This window comes from Cucumis sativus, chromosome 1, assembly GCF_000004075.3.
Source record: "Cucumis sativus cultivar 9930 chromosome 1, Cucumber_9930_V3, whole genome shotgun sequence".
NCBI classification, from domain to species: domain Eukaryota; kingdom Viridiplantae; phylum Streptophyta; class Magnoliopsida; order Cucurbitales; family Cucurbitaceae; genus Cucumis; species Cucumis sativus.
The window spans coordinates 20,615,485-20,634,758 of record NC_026655.2 but is presented as its reverse complement, the minus strand read 5'-3'; the positions used below and the strand labels follow the sequence as shown (position 1 = coordinate 20,634,758).

The 19,274-nt window shown below is 31.9% G+C and overlaps 3 protein-coding genes and 1 long non-coding RNA gene across 5 annotated transcripts; all 4 read right to left on the bottom strand.

Annotated features, from left to right (window-relative positions):
* Positions 1-405: 405 nt before the first annotated feature.
* Positions 406-5,095, bottom strand: LOC101206637 (protein NRT1/ PTR FAMILY 2.7-like). Of its 2 annotated transcripts, XM_004149012.3 has the most exons (4): positions 4,953-5,095; positions 4,623-4,840; positions 2,150-2,712; positions 406-1,483 (listed from the first exon to the last, which is right to left on the bottom strand). In XM_004149012.3, the coding sequence occupies exons 1-4, from the start codon at positions 5,035-5,037 to the stop codon at positions 643-645; spliced, it is 1,707 nt and encodes a 568-aa protein (XP_004149060.3). In that variant the 5' UTR covers positions 5,038-5,095; the 3' UTR covers positions 406-642. The 2 variants fall into 2 exon arrangements, with proteins under 2 accessions (XP_004149060.3, XP_031735981.1); XM_031880121.1 differs by lacking the exon at positions 4,623-4,840 and having other exon boundaries at positions 4,953-5,062.
* Positions 5,096-8,211: 3,116 nt separating this feature from the next.
* Positions 8,212-12,129, bottom strand: TIPK (mitogen-activated protein kinase 3-like). The gene is given in 6 exon segments (NM_001280724.1): positions 8,212-8,767; positions 9,499-9,682; positions 10,095-10,424; positions 10,603-10,740; positions 11,600-11,729; positions 11,855-12,129. Coding segments are annotated over 6 exon segments (1,113 nt in total). The 5' UTR covers positions 12,016-12,129; the 3' UTR covers positions 8,212-8,597.
* Positions 12,130-13,612: 1,483 nt separating this feature from the next.
* LOC116401753 lies at positions 13,613-14,507 on the bottom strand. The gene is made up of 2 exons (XR_004214099.1): positions 14,073-14,507; positions 13,613-13,935 (listed from the first exon to the last, which is right to left on the bottom strand). It is a non-coding gene; the product is annotated as an uncharacterized LOC116401753 (long non-coding RNA).
* Positions 14,508-15,475: 968 nt separating this feature from the next.
* On the bottom strand, positions 15,476-17,953 carry LOC101203032 (L-ascorbate peroxidase, cytosolic-like). The gene is given in 10 exon segments (NM_001280706.1): positions 15,476-15,774; positions 15,873-15,931; positions 16,032-16,134; positions 16,217-16,296; positions 16,451-16,533; positions 16,624-16,672; positions 17,174-17,239; positions 17,337-17,511; positions 17,607-17,747; positions 17,942-17,953. Coding segments are annotated over 9 exon segments (750 nt in total). The 5' UTR covers positions 17,726-17,747; positions 17,942-17,953; the 3' UTR covers positions 15,476-15,758.
* Positions 17,954-19,274: the final 1,321 nt, after the last annotated feature.

The window sequence follows — 19,274 nt, the reverse complement described above, 5'->3', positions numbered from 1 at the left end:
TTGACCGCGGAAAACTCTATACCTTTAATACATTATGAATTAAAACAGTACACTGTAAGAAATTTGTATAAATTTTTTATATGATCTAAATTGCATTGAAATAGAAATGTACTGTTGATGATGCAAGTAATTCTTAATAGATCATTACATGATATCAATTAATTGCATATCTATTGGTAGCTTTAATTTGTTCCGATGATCTCCACTATTTGTCACTAACATGACTCTCAATCTCAGAATTAAACACGAACACTTTAGTTTGGCTAGTGTGTTCATGTTTGATACGTGTAGGATACTTTGGCAATTGGATACTGGCAGGGTACATATCAGACATTTGTTAGTGCAACTAATGTGTATTAGATATGCATAAAAGGACACTTGTTGAGTAGACTAAAGAGACACGTATATGACAATAAATAATAACTTTCTTAGGGTGAAATACATCAAACTTATAAGTTTTTAAGCATATAAATGCATCAACCTATTTATATTGAAATTTCTTTTTACCGTAAAAAAAGATATATGTTTGTTAAATGTGTATTTTGATAAATGTATTGTCCTTACCACATCGTGTCCTACATTTATAAAATATGGTCTAACGCTATGTTCGTGTCTCGTATTCATATTTGTGCTTCTTAGCTCTCAATCTTCAACAATAGAAACATCATTCTCATCATTTTCAACATTTTGGTACTTGTAGTATCTAGCACATGCTAGGTAATACCCAAAATTAACTGCTCCAATCACTGATATCGTCCAATAAACATTATCAAGTCTTCCTTGATTGATATCATTGGGTAGCCATTTTGTAACCCTATGGAATAGATCGATCAAAGCTGTGCAAAGATAATATGCAATGCCAATCACCAGCGAAATCAACGCTGTTGCCATGCAACGCAGCGACATTGGAAATTCTTGATAGTACAATCCAACTTGTCCAGGGAAATGAAAAGCTTCTCCAATGCCAACCAAAACTAGTTGTGGGAAAAGCCACATGGATGAGATTGGCACTATTGCCTCAACTTGGCCTTGAAGGTGGTGAACATGAGCAATCTTAAGTCTCTTTGATTCTACTAATGCTGACACTACCATAGAAATAAAATTGAAAACATGGCCAAGGCCGATGCGTTCGAGAGGTCGTGGCATTCGTCCAATCAACTTTTGCCAAATAGGGTAAAGAAACCGATCGATTAGGGTTAGTGAGATGGTGGTGGAGATGAAGATGACGACAGAGAAAGAGCCCGCAGGGATTTTGAAGTTTGGACCAAGATGACGATCCATGGTTAGGGCTTGGAGGACAATTAAGCTTGCTTGGAATACAATAGGGACAGCGAGGAAAATGCTAGTTGTCCAAAGAGGGAAGATTTTAAGTAAAGTTTTGAAATCTTCTACTTCTTGTACTTTACAAAGCCTCCAAGGTTTTGCAATGGTTCCATCCAAATGGACATCTCCTTGTGTTATTAGAGCTGCACGATTCAAACACCTTCAAGAAAGATCACAATGTGTGTCAAAGCTTTTGGTTAATTAATATACTTAAATCTTGAATTTTAATGAGTAGATAACTTTACGCGCGTAAAGAGCAATAAGGAATAGGGAAAGGGATGCAACCGAGCTATTCATATAGAAGAAGAATTTATAGAAATAAGAAGAGTTTCTATGTCCGTGACAAATTATGATTGGACAATTGAATAAAATGATGTACGAAGATAAGTGTCGTTTATCATGCACTAGTTTTTTTTTTCTTTTGCATGAATGTTATTACTTGCTAAAATAGTGAACCTATATTATTCTAGGTGCATGCCTTAATTACTCAAATATTTGGAACTTGTGTCTCTGAATTTGTAACATTGTAAACTTAATCAATGTCTATGTCAAAAATTAATTTAAAATTAAATGAGAAATTAAACCATCAACTTTTAGGAAGATTTGAGGGAATAATTAGTGTTTTTTTCATTAATAATTTTTAAAAAAAGCTTAAAAAATTGGAGAATATTTTTTAAATTAAGTTCAAAGTTTAAAGATATCTCGAATAACTTAGCTTTTCTTTTTATATATAATTAATTTATTTAGTAAAAGTAGACCAATATAACTAATTCAAATAAAAGAGAAAGTAGAAAATTAGTATATGTATGATTGAAGCATGACATACCTAAAACTCTTTGTCAACACTCCATCTCCAGCTTGATTCCTCAAATGATGGTCCTTACCTTGATAGTAGCAACCATTATCCCTCTCCGTGCTTGATGGTGCTCGATCAAGCCTTTTCAAAGCATTGGCGACGAGAACTCGAGCGAGAGCAGTGAAGGGGCTCCCTCTTGGCTTATCAAGGCGATAGAACCGTTTTCCGATCAAGAAAATAGCAAGAGAAATGATGTTAGTGGCGAGGCAAATGCCAAAGCCCCAACCCCAGCTGACATTGTCTTGAATGTAGACAATGGCTGTGGAGCTAGCAACAAATCCAGAATAAAGAGCGACAAAAAACCAATTAATAAAAATGTTTTGGTTTTTAATTGTATCATATTGATTTGCACCAAGAGTTGCTGTAGTGAAACGAGAACCTCCACATCCAAGACTTGCTAAAATAATGCTGATGTATAAGATTGTGTATTGGAGTTTTGAAGGTGAAGAACATGTGGATGAGGTATTAATATGATCACATGATTGTGGCCTTAGAGAATGGATTGTTGCTGTTAGTGTAAGGGAAATCATACCCTACAAAATGAAAATCATATGCATTAAATATGATGGAAATGAGTCAAGAGAATGGTATTATTGGGAAAGATAAAGAAAGAAAAGTATGGTAAAAAGAATTGAGAGATATAACCAACAATAATGAACTTGATTAGGTATGTCAGAAGAGATAATCTATTATAATTTTAAACTAGAACCCCATTTTATCTAATGAATAATTGTTGAATGCTAGAATGAAAATGTGTTAATAATAATACTTAAGTGTAAATGTGGTTGTTCTCATTTACAATTCATCGCGTTCTTGACTAGATTGTACAAAGATTGATACAACTTGGGATGCACCTACATATTTTCTTTTAATTAAAGTTTATTTTAAAGTTGTTGTGACCTAAAATAATTTATGGTAACCGTGTTTTTAAAAAAAAAAATCAATCGACAAGTAAATAGTGTTCTAAATTTTAGTTATATACAAAAAATATCTAGTTTTAAATATAATAATTAAAATACACCTAATGTTATTTGATTACTTTTTAAAGTTTGGTAAGTAGTTTAGTTAGAATAACTAAATCAACTAGTTAGTCTAATTAAGGTAGGTAAAGAATTAGTGAATATAGTAACTTTTTAAAATTAGTTTCGTTAATAAAGGCTCCCTATCATTTTGACATCATGTTTAGGTTATTATTATTTATTTTAGTTAGTCTAATAGTTGTTTGATTTTCTAGTATTTTAATTTCAATTAATTTGTCTTTAAAATAATTATCCGACGAAGAAACTTAGGAAATTTGAACGTTTGATTTTTTACAATTCTTGAGATGGGGAGTCGATTTTTTAGGAGTCTGAGATCGATCTCCAATATTCTTTTATGAAGCTTCATTATGTTTTAAAATAAACCCTCTTTTTTAATCACTTTTAGAAAAAAATTTCTTTAAAGTTATAATTTTCTATGCTTTTTCAAATGTTCAAAATTTAGTATATGATTCATAACGTTTCCTAATCGATTTTTTCTAATAACTTATATTGTTTTCCTTAAACAAAATCCTACAACGGAATCTAGAAAATTTAGAAGTTCGATTTTCTAGAATTTTTGGGTAATGGATCACATCTTTGGTAGTCTAAGATTTGATCTTAAAAAAAAAATTAATTATTGTTTAAAGAAAAACATCACATTAAAGAATATTTTCAATTTAAGATTTGAAATTTGGCTAAAATTTTTTAAGTGGGTGCTGTAGATACTAATACCTTCTCCATACACAAATGACTCCTGAAATCAAATCTAGTTTTTGCATACCATATTTTTTAAAAAATTGTTTACTTTATTTCGATGTTCAATCACATTGTAAAAAAATTAGTGACGACTCTTATTTTCTTTTAAAACTTATTCTTTTAAAGACATCTGCCACCTTGCATCATCTCTGATAGGTGACGAGAAAATTTGTATAAAGATCGGTAATATTTGGGAAGCACCCAAGTGGAAATGTTTGGCATATGACAATCGGTGCATTCTGGCATGCACACAAATATCTTTAATACTAATAATAATATACAGTTGTTAGAAAACACTCATCTTATATAACTATTTATATTCCAAGTTGTTGAAATACAATTTTATATCAATGAATATAAGAGATCTCATCTAATCTACAGTACTAATAAACATTAATTTCAAACATGTACACAAACTAATTTTTGTTGGAAGGGTTTATGGTAGTGATTATTAAAATAAGTCTTAATCTATTTTGTGTTTGGTGAAAAAAATTGAATTAAATATGTTAATATCACTTATAAAAACAATTCCATTTCATTTCATTAATATATATTTAATGTTTAATTTTAGGGTTGTTTTGTAAATATAGCAAAATGAAAGAAAAAAAATAGTTAAAAAGGATGAAATATTTGACATAAAATGAAAAGTAGCAAAAAAGAGAAATTACCAAAAGAGCAATGGAAGTGGAAATGGCAACGACAAAGAAAGATCCAAAGAAAGAATCAGCAAGAACAGCTCCAATAATAGAAAAAGCACAGACACATCCATTAACAATGTTGAAAATGAGAGTAGCATTAATACTATTAATGTTGTATTCCTTAATCAAATACACTATCAAATTTGCAAGAAATCCTCCTGCCGTCAATGTCATGCAACCCAAACAACCTGTTTAAGTTAATTCATTATTATAATTAATTAAACAATAAAAACAAAAACAAAACAAACCTTTTAATATATTAATTAGGAGATTAATTAAGAAAATATAGAGAGAGTTGACCTATGATGAAGGGGAAGGTGATCCAACCACCACTATGTTTCTTCCAAGTTTGTGTTTCTTCTTCTTTTATGTCTCCTTCTCCCATCTTTTTTTAGTTTTATGGAAGCAAGTAATTTTGAGAAAATCAACCACACAATCTTACTATTTATATTTGTGTTTCTGTTTCTTTGCCTTTTGACTTTTGGTATGCATTCCGTATATTATTCTAATGCTTTAGAATAAGGAGAATTTCAAAATATCACGTGGTTAATGTAATTATGTTTATCTTTTTTAAGATAATATCTTACGATGATTGATTAGGTGCTTTTTAGACTGCTTCTCATAACACATATACAGAAAGTCATTTTCTAATTAATTTCTAAAGTGTTACGTGGCATGTTTTCATTAGGTGCAACTTGGTTATATCCATGTATTTTCCTTACCTCTTAAGTATATATGTTGAGTGATGATAAGCATATTCTTTTTTTTTTTTTTTTAGGTTTTTAAGCTTGATCTTATTTTTATAATTTCTAATGGTTATAGTTTCATGATGTTTCGAATAATATCGTGACTATTTTTAACAAATATTCTTTTTTTATTATTTATGCACATGAATAACGAGTAGATTTGAAATTTAGTAAAATTAAATTCTACTTGAGATGGTTGACTTATCCTAAATTTTTACTCAATTTTGTTGAGACATAATTATAGAATGGAGATTGAAAATTAAATTTAAATTGAGTTTGTGATCACTAGGTTGGGTTTGAATTTGAATATAATTTAGAGATAAATTTGAATTTACTTTCCGTTTGCATCCTAAAAGGAAAATACAATAATCGACAAATTGACTCCGCAAAAATCTTAGATTCCCAGCATAAATCAGTAGCTTTTTAATTATCCTTTCTCTTACGCTTCTTTTATACTTTTACATCTTTTTTTTTCTTTAATAAATTATTTTTCCTTCTGCTTTCTACAAATATTTGTCATTAATTTAATTATTTTACTGTTAAATACTTATGTTTCTCTTTTTTTTTAATTGAATATATAGTTATTATCAATTAATCTATAAAATTTCATACCATCCATGTCTCACTTGATTTTATAAATTAAATACAAACATAATTAATTCGAGTGAAATTTAGATCACATTTTCATTCACAACCAAACATTGATTATTCTCGATGTTCAGCAATCTTATTCGTTTACTTATAATTTTTCGACATCCATAAAACATTAAACCAAACTGTGTTGTCCAAATTTTTTTCAATTTTATCTATTTCTTAGCATCTACCCACCTAGAAATCCTAAAACTTTTCTCCCATGTTTCTCTTGTTGAAAAAACAAATGTTGATCACAGTTGTGTCGTTTCGAACCACTGTCTTAAAAGCAAAATTATGCATGTTGTTCCTCAATGTTAACATAACTTTTCCAACTCATAGTTGTACGCACTCACCGAAGTTAAGAATGGAATCAAAAGAAAAAGGATTGCGCGAAAGAATCAAAAGAAATAACTAACATTATTGGCAAAAAGAATAGTTGAACACCCTAAAAACTTTTCTTTACGAAATAATATATATATAATAAATTAAATAATTATTACTATTAATTTTCAATTAAAATGTCAATTATAAAACAGTACAATGATGGTCATTCCCACCAATCTCCCACGAATGATTATCATTGCATTTTTGTTAAAATATTAAGGAAGGATTTTCTCTAAGCAAAGAAAGAAGTATAAACCTAAACATCAAATATCTTTTCGATTTGAATTGATGCATAGTGAGGTGGGGCAACATTCCAAATTATCGAAAGTAAGTTACCTTTTGAACTTTTGATAACATCAGTTGAGACCCCCACAACACATTTTACTTCTTAAATTTTCATCGATTCCGCAATAAAGTCTATCACAATAGACCATTCAAAATTATGCTATTTAAGGCCATGCACATAGAACCGCAAGTCAACGTAAAAGCTCTAAAAAAAAGATCCTTTAAATTTTTTCATAGAAGGCGGTCACACCTTCACAATTACGTTTATTGCTTCATCAAGTCTATCACAATAGACCACTCAAAACTGAGCTATGAAGAGTTTATAATTATCCATCAAGTCCATACCACGACCACCTAAAGAAGGCTATGGAATTTTCAAAAGTTTTAGTTTCATCCATCAAAACCATTCAAGGATTACCCACACTTGGTTATGGACCATCAAGCCTACTACAGTAGACCACCTAGAAAAGGGCTAGAGACTATCAAGTCTATCACAATAGACCACTCAAATAAAGGGCTATGGATCATCAAGTCTATTACAATAGGTCACCCAAATAAAGGGTTATGGACAATCAAATGTTTGAGTCTCATACTTGTTGAAAATCCTAGAATTACTCTCCTTGTTACACCTTTGGAGAGATGATTTACAAAGTTCCTAAGACTTCACATACTTCAAGAAGATAATTCTTTCATTCAACTATCATTTCACAACTTCATGTTTCGGGTGAATATGTCTTCTATTGCCATAACATACTATTTTTGACAATCTCTATAACAGAGTATGAATCTCAATAAAATTATACTGGTATAGAGCCTCCAATTGTTAAACTATTCTCGTGTATATTTAAAAAGTAGGAAACTTGTTTTAAATAATCAATAAAGTATAGCAAAATATCACTATATATATGTGGTAGATTAAGATGAATTATTATCTATGCCTATCATGATTAGATAAATTAGAAAACTTTGCCACATATATTTTTTCGTAAATATTTTAGTTTATTTTGTAATATTTGAAAAATGCTCTAAAAAGTATATTTAAAATATCAATATGGTTTTAAAACCATTCATTACTTTTCTTAAATAAGTTAAATAGTAGAAAATCTACTCAACACATGGGTACGTACTAAATTGTTAAAATGACCTAAAACTTAAAACCTTCCCCACAAAGTCTTTTTTCAAAAAACATTGACCTTTCTTATTTTTATTTATCCTATGGTAAAGTATTAATTTAATTCCACATGTAATTATTTAATTAAATTATCTCATTATATTTATGTGGAAATATCACATATCATATATTCTTCAACAATCTGCATCAGCATTATGTGATGCCTCACCTAACTTCTTGATATAAATTAAATGGATAAAATTATGATAGGACCCATATCAATACTTTAACAAGAAAAATATGTGTACTAAAATCAAACAACACAAAACCAATCTCCTATTCATAAGAATGCTTACAAAAAAATATCACAAAACAGCTCAAACTCAAAAAATGGGAGACATACAAAACAACACGTAAATAGAAGTTTTATTAAAATGAGTTTCCATTTAATTTGGTTTCCTGTACAAGATATAGATTTAACATCATTTTCAAATCAAACAAATACAGAAAGATACAAAGAAAATAACAAATAAATCAAAAAAACATAAACTTAAAAAGGATCAAACGTGGGACAAAAAAATAAACTAACAATTTAGGGTATTCTTAATAAGAGGTGATAGATGAATGAAACAGATAAGTTAGCCAATTCAACATACAAAGCTCTTATCTGATTTGATTTCGCTTTGTACACCAATCTGAGCCGTTTCCTTCATTGTGTGTTATCTTGTATTTGCAAAGTCGTCGTTACTCGGGAAGACGACACTTTGAGCATGAACGCTTTTAAGGTCATGCAAATTCTGGATTGAGTGCCAATGCCTCTCTGTAAATCATCTCCTTCATCTGTTCTTCGTCTAAGTATTGTTGCTCAAACTCAAACGAGAATGGCTCTGAGCAAACCGGCTCATCAGCTATGTCATGCAATCTTTCTAGGTACGGATGTGCTAACGCTTCTTCAACTGTTCAAAAGACAAATTCATAAAGTTAAATTAAGGAATAAAATGAAGGTAACAAATTGTTTCAACCGTGTTCAAAAGACAAATGCACACATGAACATTATGACCAACAATAGGATAATCGTATAACTTTCTACGTGATGCTGAAATGTCATGAGAATGGACACCCTATGTGTTGGAATGCGTTGCATCTATTGTCGGTATACGCATTTATTACAAGTTTGGCCCAAAGGTTTAAAGATGTACACTATATATAAACTCTCTAACCCTAGAGTTACTCCTGTCATCTGTATATCATCTAATATTTCTCTTGATAATAAGTTGATCTTTTCCTCAATCTGTGAAAATAACTAGCACGTTGTTAGTGAATCACGTAAATTTCGAGCTTGATCTTTACTATATTTACATTTTCTAACACACTGTTAGTGAATCACGTAAATTTTAATCCGATCTTTACTGTTACAATTTCTCCCTTTTCTTTATTTGTTGAATCTTTATAACCTAATACTTTGGTTTGAACTCACGGCAGGCACATAAAGCTATTTCACGTGCAAATTTATGATAGTTTGCACCTTGAACCTAATTATATTGTAAGAAGATGAATAGGTCATAACTAAAAGTATTCAACTCTAAACAATCCAATCACTAAACTACCATTAATATTGTAGCTAACAAGCAATTATTTCATCCAAACCATCAAAAGACAAAGTAATGGACATTCAATAAATGTTTACCAGTAATTCTCTTTGTTGGGTCAAATGTCAACATTTTATCCACAAGATCAATTGCTAATGGATGAACATGTGGAAAAACCGTTGCTAATGGCTGACGAGGATGTGGAGGTAGTTGTCGAAGATATCTTTTCGAGTCTTCATTTCGAATAAAACCAAGATCTGACTCGCTTGGTGTGCCAAGAAGCTGAGAATTCAAATGAAAAAACATGAGACGGCATATAATTTACAGTCAAAGCTAATCAATAGAAGGAAAAAGGAAAGAGAATGAGCCCTTTGTCTGTAGAAAAATAGAACTTGAAAATCATTGGCCAAAACCAATATTTCAAATGGAAACTGATAAGAACTATCAAAACAGAACCAAGGACTTGCTTTTGAATAAGTGCCATATTTAACAAAAATTAAGATTATATATCGTATAGTTTTTCAAAAGATATCACAAGTAATGAACTGATGCATCCTCAACAACACTGATAGTAGAAATTATCTAGAACATCAATAATTATCGGGCTCATTTTCTCATCAGCTAGATCTTTAATGGTCAAAATTAGATACTCTAAGTTTGATAGACTGCATGAGCTCCCTGTAGATTGTTTTACCTCAGTCAATAATCTCATCTGATGCACATGATCCCTGCCTGGAAATAAAGGCCTTCTATTCATAAGCTCCAGAAAGATGCAACCAACAGACCATATATCGATTGCAGCTGTATAATCAGAGTTCAAAAGAAGCTCAGGTGCTCTGTACCATCTTGTCACAACATATTCCGTCATGCATTCATTTTCAGAAGTTGGTCGAGCAAGACCAAAGTCACATATTTTAAGATCACAGTTTGCATTAAGCAATAGATTGCTTGGTTTCAAGTCTCGATGAATGACATTTGCCGAATGTATGTATTTCAGTCCTCTGAGAATCTGATAAAGGAAATACTGCGCAAAGCATGCCAAAGCTTATTATTGAAAAGAGAGACAACGAGTTCACACCAATTTACGTAGAAACCCGAGTACCGGGAGAAAAACCACGATTGTAGACATCATTGAATTGAAACTAAAAACCAAAGGTGCAATGGAACATAATGAATGATGAAAAGTCAAGACCCCATCGTACCTGACAATGCTCTTCTGATAAACTTTGGTTGGAGCGGATTATTTGGTGAAGATCAGTATCCATTAGTTCAGTCGAAATGTAGACATCATTGAATTCTCTCCGTAAAGGTGGAGGAATCACATCTCTTATGCCTATTACCTACATTCAATGAATCACAATCTATATAAGATTGTTCTTCTCACCCTAAAGGACAAAATTAAGAATCTTTCTCCAATATTTTAAATATACAATCAGAAAGTACAGAGAAAGCAAGATAACCATTGTACAAAGCAATTCCAATTCATCATCCAATTATTATAAGGTAACAAAGTCAAAATCCCATAAACTTTCCATCAGCAACAAAATAATTAAGACCACATGCTACTACAGCTGTTATTCAACTAGTATATGGCCAAATCACCCGACCATTGCTGCGGCTAAGTACTGACAAAGTCCAACCCACTTATTGATGAACCAAGACACCAAAAGTAATGTATTCCATATGATATTGGGTTGGTTCATCAATAAGTGGGTTGGTTCGTCAGTAATGTTGTTGGAATTCCAACATCAAAATTGAATTCAATGAAAATGAACCTTCTAGGATGTTGGTATGCCTTGAATCAATCATCTAACAAAATGACCAAACCTAATTTGTATCTAGATTTATGTTATTTACGATTTGGCTAGAGGGATGCACTATATATGAACTCTTTAAATCTGGCACATTTACAATGGGTATTATCTAATAGTTCTCTCAAAAAATAAACCAAACCTATCGTTCCCTCTACTTGTAAACGTAGCTAAAACGATGCCAGTGAACTAAGTAAATCCGTGCCGATCATTTACGTTTTCTAGCTATCTTTATTTGTCAATTTCATAAAAGTCTATCATCATTACCCCCAGCCACCAATTTACTCATCAAAATAGAAATCACAAACACAAACAGAGTAAATCAAAATTCGCAATGATTTAACAGAAACAACAGTTTTAGTAAATCTACAAGGGCAAAGTCCCTTACATTTTCATGATCCAAATGGCGTAGAAGCTTAATCTCACGGAGCGTTCTCTTCGCATCCATATGGTTATCAAACGCGTTAGCAATCTTCTTAACCGCAACCATTTCGTTGGTCTCCGAATTCAAAACAGAACTACAAACAAACAAACAAACAAAATCCCAAAAAGGGTTTAAAAAAAGAAAAAAGCTCAATCCAAAAGTGGGTATCATACAAAATCAGCAACAAATCCCAGAAACAGAACAAAGAAATGAACTTACCAAACGATTCCGTATGCGCCGCGACCAATAGGCATAATCGGAGGACGATATTTGGAGGTGATTTCGAAGGGATTCCCAAAAATGTTATACTGAACGTATTGGCCACCATGGGTTGGGAGAGCTGGAAAATCAGCGGGGTTGTTCTGACCAACATCAGCCATATTCTTCGAAATCCCTTGCTCAGAAACGCCTTCTGAATCAAATTCTCCGATTATGAGTCAAGAAAACGAAACCCCAGAATGAAGATGAAGATGAAGACCAAGACCAAGAGTTTGAAGAAGAATTAAAGAATTTGGATCAATATTTATAAGAATTGTCAAAGGGGGAAATGGAGAGAGAGTGAAGAGTAAATGCGAGGAAAGGGAAACGAAGGCTCGGGCGCGGGAGAAAAATGAGTCACGCGCTTCTGACGGAAGATCGGACGGTTTAGATTTCCGCCGCCTTTGATCGACGGTCAAAGTTCGTTTTTCGTTTTTCAACGGCTTTCTTCCCTTCGTCATCTTCTTCCATTGGGGTTTGTTTTGGAAAATTTGGAAATTCTTTATTGCTTTCATTATTGATTCAAAGATTGGGTTAGTTTAATGATAAATTCAATATTCTATTTTACTCTATCATTACGATTGTGCTTTCTTTTATTTTATTCATTTTTTGACTTCTTTCATTTCACCATTCCATTTGTTTTTTTTCAATCAACTAAATAACTCATTTGTGTTCACCATTCAAGTATACACATTTACTGATGCCAATTTTAACACCCATTCCTAAGTATGGTCTTGTGCACCAACTACCTTCAATCCTAACTTTTAAAATTAATGAGTTTGGTCCATTTTCGATATTTTTGTTTGTAACAAAGGGGCATAACATGCTATAAAGTCACATATGTTATTGGGTGGCAGAATATGAGAAAGATAAGAGTAAAAATGCTTACTTCTTATTCTTGGCATGTTTTGTTGTTGTTGCAGGACAAGTTTTTTATAAGGAAATATCTAGCTAAATGTGAATGCTTTTTTAGGTAAAAATACTTCCTCAATCTTCATCCCTATCACCCACTTCCGCTTTCTCTATTTATAGGTAAATTGATTGGATATTGTTTTACCTACTTAGTCAACTTAGAAAGGAAAGGAGAATATATAATGCTTAACAGTTTCTAAACGTGTTTGTTTTGTGTTGTTTCTTTTAGGTGAAATATGATCGTATTTTTTGTTGTTTAGGATACTAGTCCAGTCATTCATGGATTGTCTCTTGCTTGTTCTGAATCCTAACTTGACGCAGTAATTTTGATTTTGTTTATCATTTATATGGTTTTTTATTGAAAGGCTTGATGGTGAACACTAATGGAATCCTGAACTCATGGTTGTAGTTGAAATCTCTCTAAAGAAAAATCCAAAATTAAATAATGGAGCTTCGATTGAATCCATCATGATGAAGGAAAAGAATTGTACGAAAGTTTTATTAGAACATACTTTTGATGATTATATCAAACATTTTGAATGAATATAGTGCTATTTTTTTATGTTAGAAATTTTAACATTTTCATTATAATTATTATTGTAGATTTTGTTGAAATGTGAATTACATCTTTCTTCGCTTAGGAAAACGACTTCTATACATATGTATATGGTTATAATTTGATTTTAAAATATTATTTGCAAATCAAATATATTGTAAAATAAAGAAATAAAAAAAAGTGCATTAACACTAAAATCCATCCTCCTTATGATGAATAATGCTAACAAAAATAAGAGAATTTCAATAATGTATCTAAAGTAATGGTGGGAAACTCTTACTAAAACAGTTATCTCTTGTTGTATAAGACATATAGTTAAATCTGTTAGTTTTAACTTCTGGTCTAACTAGGTTTTAACTAAGGGACATGGAAAAATCGATAAATATATCTTCTATCACTTTGATATTTCATACACAACAAAAACTGAAAAGAAATAATATCTTGCTCCCAAAGCACAGTGGACGCAGGCATTTTGTCGAACCACTTTAAAACATTGTGTGTTCATCTTCTCCTTCTTCCTCTCTTCATCTTCTTTTCATCTCACCATCATCTAAAGGACACCAAAAGAAGAAACCTAGAAAACAGAGGCAAAGAAAGAAAGAAGAAGAAAAGTCTTGAGAGCTCCTTCAATCTTCTGTAAACATATATCTACGCACAAAGTAAAGAAAAGAGAAAGTAAAACACAAATAAGGACATAGAGAGTACTATTACATGGAAATAAATGGCTTCTTTGTGTCCATACAAGTGGCAACCCCTTCAAATTGGTATCAGAGATTCATGAAAGCTCCAAGAATCACATTCTTGATTTCAAGAAATTCAAAGATGTCAGTAGCAAGGTATAATATTAAAAAGTTTGATGGTAAGGAAGATTTTACCTTATGGAAAGCGAAGATCAAAGCCATAATCGGCTAGCAAAAGACATTGAAATTCCTCACGGATCCATAAAAGCTACTTAAAGCAATGACTCAAAAAGACAAAGAACTCATCAACTCAAACTATCCAACTCCTTTTATAAGGGTTGAGTTGGGTAAGTTTAAATTTTGGGTTGGGTTGAGTTAAAAAAATTAATTTTTTTTCAAGTTGGGTTGGGTCTCAAGTTGGGGTTGAAAATTTTGATTCAATCCAACCTAACCCAAATTAATGATATATATATATATATATATATATATATATATATATATATATATATATATATATATATATATATTAATTTTGTTAATTTAAAAAAAATTTAGGTCACACACTGACACTTCCCTGCTTCACGAGTTCACTCCCTCACATCTTTATGTGACATCGATTCTCCTTCTCGTCTCAGCTTCTCACCCCCTCTATGATTCTCCCTCTTGCCCTGGCTTCTCATCCCATGTCGTTGTTGGCATTACCCTATCTCTCTCATCTTGGCTTCTCCTTCTTAGCATCCATTAAAACTTTGAATTTTTGTATGTATGTATTTTATTGATATGATAGGTACAACAATTTTAAGTTTAACAAACATTAGGAATGAAAAAAAAATTATACAACCCAACCTATGTTTTAAGGGATTGGATTGAAAATACTATTGAAACTATTTGGTTGTCAACACAACCAACTCGAAAAATATTGGTTGGATTGAAAATGTTCCTATTCCTCAACCCAACCCAATTTATTTACATACTACTTCCAATGTGAAAACATGGGGAGTAGAGTTTGTGTTTTTGTCGATCTAAATAAATACATGAATGATTTATTTTTACATATAGCCAAAATGTCTTAAGTCAAAACATATTGCTACTTCAATGATTATTGGATCATATTGACCCTATTAAACGAGAGAGAACCTTTTTCATATATTTATATCTTTATAGAAATGTTGTTGGAGATTTTGAGCATGCTATTTTTAACTCATCCAGAAATTTCATTAGGTCAATAAAGCATGCATTTTTTGTTATATGAAATAGATCAATCTAGTGTGGGTGTGTTTATCCCTTTTTGGAGTTTTCATTCATAAATGACTAAGTATTGTTTCACATATCATTATCATTGTAGTTTGAAATACTAACTCCCATCATACCAATAAACCTTGTTTAAAGGTGTCTCTACGTTATAATACAATTTCAAGAGTGCAAATAAACCTTGCTCAACAGTATCTGTGCTCATTAACATTAATGATGTAGATTGGATTGTGGCCCTAAACAACACCAAAATGATAAATTTTCAAGCAACATTATTAAAGTCCAAAGAGGTTGGGAGATGAGATATTACATTCAGCTCAAAGTCTCCCCCAACAAGTCAGCCCAAAATCAAACCAACTGTCCAAAAGAAAAAACAACAATCTCCCCATTCAACCTTCCCATTACATTACAAAATCAAGGCTAACATAAACAACAGCCTGCAGCCTCATTTTCCTATTCCAATTGCTCAAGCATCAGCAAAACTGCATAAACATTTACCATGTTAACAAACTTCCCTTCTCTATCTCACAAGCAATGAATGATACAACACGTCAAAAACATGGTGGTCGAAAAAACTTACCCTAGCTCGGAAAGCTTCTGGTGAGCTTCAGCATAATCAGCAAAGAAAGCATCCTCATCCTGCAAAAATGTGAACAGACCATCCATGGGTAAGTAAAAGTAGACCTTTTGTGTAAACTGATGAATCTTATTGATCCGAGAGGTGAAAAAGAAAACATACGGCAGCATATTTTTCGACAAGTGGGCGGAAGACTGGGTCAGACAGAAGTGCCTTGTCTGATGCCAACTGCAGAAGTCCTTCCTTCTCTCCAGTCAAGAGTTCTCTGTTGAAACAAACGGTTTCTTTTCAACATTTCTTCATAACTGCTTTACTAAATTATCACAGTATAAATGGTTTTAACTCACGTGAAGTACGATTTGTCAAAGATGAGAGGGTTGGTAGTCCATGGCCCCTCGAAACCGGATCGTTCCTTGTGTGCCCTACCCTGTCAAGTTAAATCATTGTCAGCTCCAATAACTTAATCTGTTGTTTATAAGTAAATTGAACTTCGATGATTTATTTTTAACCATTCCTTTCACTTATGCACAAAGCTCAAAATTCAAGTTTCAATTTACTTAAAAGGATGAGGCAAAACGAACCAATGTGTGACCACCAGAGAGGGCAACAATGTCCTGGTCCGAAAGACCCATGGTGTAGAAAACATCTCTCAGATGATCAGAGCCTGAACAGAACACATAACAACAAGTCAACAATCATGAAAAGAAGTACTTTTCATCATTAACATAATACCAAGATTTTCATATAAACTAACCCTTGGTAGCATCAGGCAAGCGGCCTTCTGGTGGTGGCTCGGGTTTGTCCTGTAGAACAGAAACCCAATTATCAACATTTGATCATTTTGTAAATTAAAAACGGGGTCTCACTTTATAAGTTTCATAATATCCCCAATGATTTGACTAAATCTACCAAGCTGGCTGTATTGGTGTTTAAGAATCAAGTGGGATTTCAAAAAAATTTAATCTGATAAAAAATAGAAGAGAAAAGGACATCCCCGTGAAAACTATTAGGCAAAGGCAAAGACATTTTGGAAGATTTACCAAATCAATCCTTTAAACAAGTCAAATGAAACTCAACAACACCTATAAACAGAGTCTCAAAACCAGAAAAATAGCTTTCCAAGATACAAGAAGTGAACAAGAAGCAACACTGAGAAAAAGCCGAAGTATAATACACAAACAAACATTGGCAAAAGAGGTAACAAACCAGAGCATACGTATCCAGAAACATATACATAATACATTCTCCACTTACAAGAATCACACCAAACGATTAAAACAGATTCGTTAATCATCTTCACTGACCTCTCTACCAGGGTGGAAAGGAACGTCGGGTCCTCCAGTAACCTCAACAGCAACAACACCAGCCAACTACAACAAATTAAACCCACAAACAAAAGTTAAAACAATAATCAAACAAATTCGAAACCCCCTAAAAACAGATCTGATCAAACCAACGAATTAATACCTGGTAAAAGTCTGCATATGAGAGGATGGGGAACTGTTCCTTGATCGGCTCCAATAGCCTAACAGCGATGTCAAGGCCATTGTTGGCGCCATGGGCGAGCTCACTTTTGAACCTCATAGTTCCAAAAGGACCACCAGTCTTGGAATCCTTGCAAAAGGTTCCAGCAGAGTGCCATCTAAAAGAGAAACCAGAACACGAAGCAAATCTCTAAACAATCGTCCACAAGAGAAAGGGATAAGATCAGAGAAATGAGCAAGAATAAGAACATACGCAAGACGAAGCATTAGAGGAGCACAATTCTTCTCAGCGATGAATCCTCTGAGTTTTCTCTTAGCCTTTTCAATGGCTTTCTGATATTCCTCACTCACAACAGGGTAGCACTTTCCCATGGTGATGATGACGATGATGAAACTGAAACCAAACAAATCGAAACCCACATTTTTAGATCCAAACCACAACCCAAAAACAGCAAAAACGAACTTAAGAAACTGAAATCACTACAAATTTCATAAAATTGAAACGAACCCACAATAAAAAGACTACAAAAAGATAAGGAACTTGATGCTTGATTCGATCCAAGTCAACAAATGGTAATCAAAATTTACCTTGGAAGAAATGGGACGATTTAGAAATGGACGAAGAATGAACTCTTTAGGCACGAGTCGACCACAAGCTGCTAACAAAGAAGGGGGAGCTGCATAAATACTAACAGCAGAGGAAAAAGAGAGTTCTAGAGGCTGAATTCGAACCGTCAGATATTGAAGTTTGTCTGATTTTTAACGGTCATGATTGAACTTGGCGACTGGGTTGGTGACTGAGTTATTTTTGTTGATTTTTTCGGAGGAAAAAACCGGACCCTAAAGAAACGCAATGGACCATACAATAGCAAAATGACGAAAATACCCTTTTCTGTACAATTATGGAGTTGTCCTAATTGGACATTTCCTGCTTGGATTTGAGAGACATCTAAGAATAACTTTTTTCCTGCTTTTTTATTTTCTTTTAGGAAAAAACAAATACATTTTAAAAAATCTTTTTATCCGGTCGAATTGATTATTATAATTTACGGGCTATTCAATTTTTGTATTTAAGCAAAGCAAGAGCTTCAACTTTTCTCTTTAGACATGAAAGTTCATGTCAATCACTAATTCCCAAAACTTGTCCTGACCAATTTCATTTTTATTGTTACTTAGATTTGAAAATAGAGTTTTTATCAATTTAGTCACTTCACTCCAAAATTTACATCGGTAACATTGATTTTCTTTATTGAATACTCACATTTAGTTGTTACTAGTAATTAATTTTAAATAATTTTATTGGTTTTCACTTATTTCTATCGCTATTAAAATTAATTAAAAACCAATATTGAATTAGCCAGAAATCAAATATAAACTAGTTCCAAAATTCAAGGGTTAAAATTGTATTTTCCCTTTCTTTTATTACCTTTTTCATTTAAATATAATGTATTCATTGTATGGTTGTAATCATATTTTTTATTATTAATAACATATTCTATTGGGAAAAATATCTATAAATAATGTCGATTGAATTTTCTCATGTCTTAATATTGTTGTTCCAAAATTATATAATTTCATTTTCTTTGCATTGTTTTGAATTTCTAGAGTTTGAGTCAAATTTAACTATTGAAAAAAGAATAAATGTTTTCATGGTTAATATGAATAAAGAAATTATTCCTTAACCAAAAGTGGAGAAATATATTCTTTCAACAACAACAACAATCTCTTGCTATTATTAATAGTTTAATTTCAAAGTGGGTATTAACTATTAAGCATAATAATAATAATAACAAATTAGTGCAATTAAATAGTAAATAAAAAAATAATATATTTAACTTTAGTTCCTATGAAATTAAAAGTTGAAACTGACATTGAGAAATGAATTTAAATAAAATAATTATTTCACTATAATAAAATATTT

Excerpts from the sequence above, each read along its gene's own strand:
- LOC101206637 (XM_004149012.3), bottom strand. The coding sequence starts at position 5,037 with ATGGGAGAAGGAGACATAAAAGAAGAAGAAACACAAACTTGGAAGAAA. Across the intron at positions 2,713-4,622 it reads CCACTTCCATTGCTCTTTTG|GGTATGATTTCCCTTACACT; the intron begins GTAATTTCTCTT and ends TTCATTTTGTAG. Across the intron at positions 1,484-2,149 it reads GTGTTGACAAAGAGTTTTAG|GTGTTTGAATCGTGCAGCTC; the intron begins GTATGTCATGCT and ends TCTTTCTTGAAG.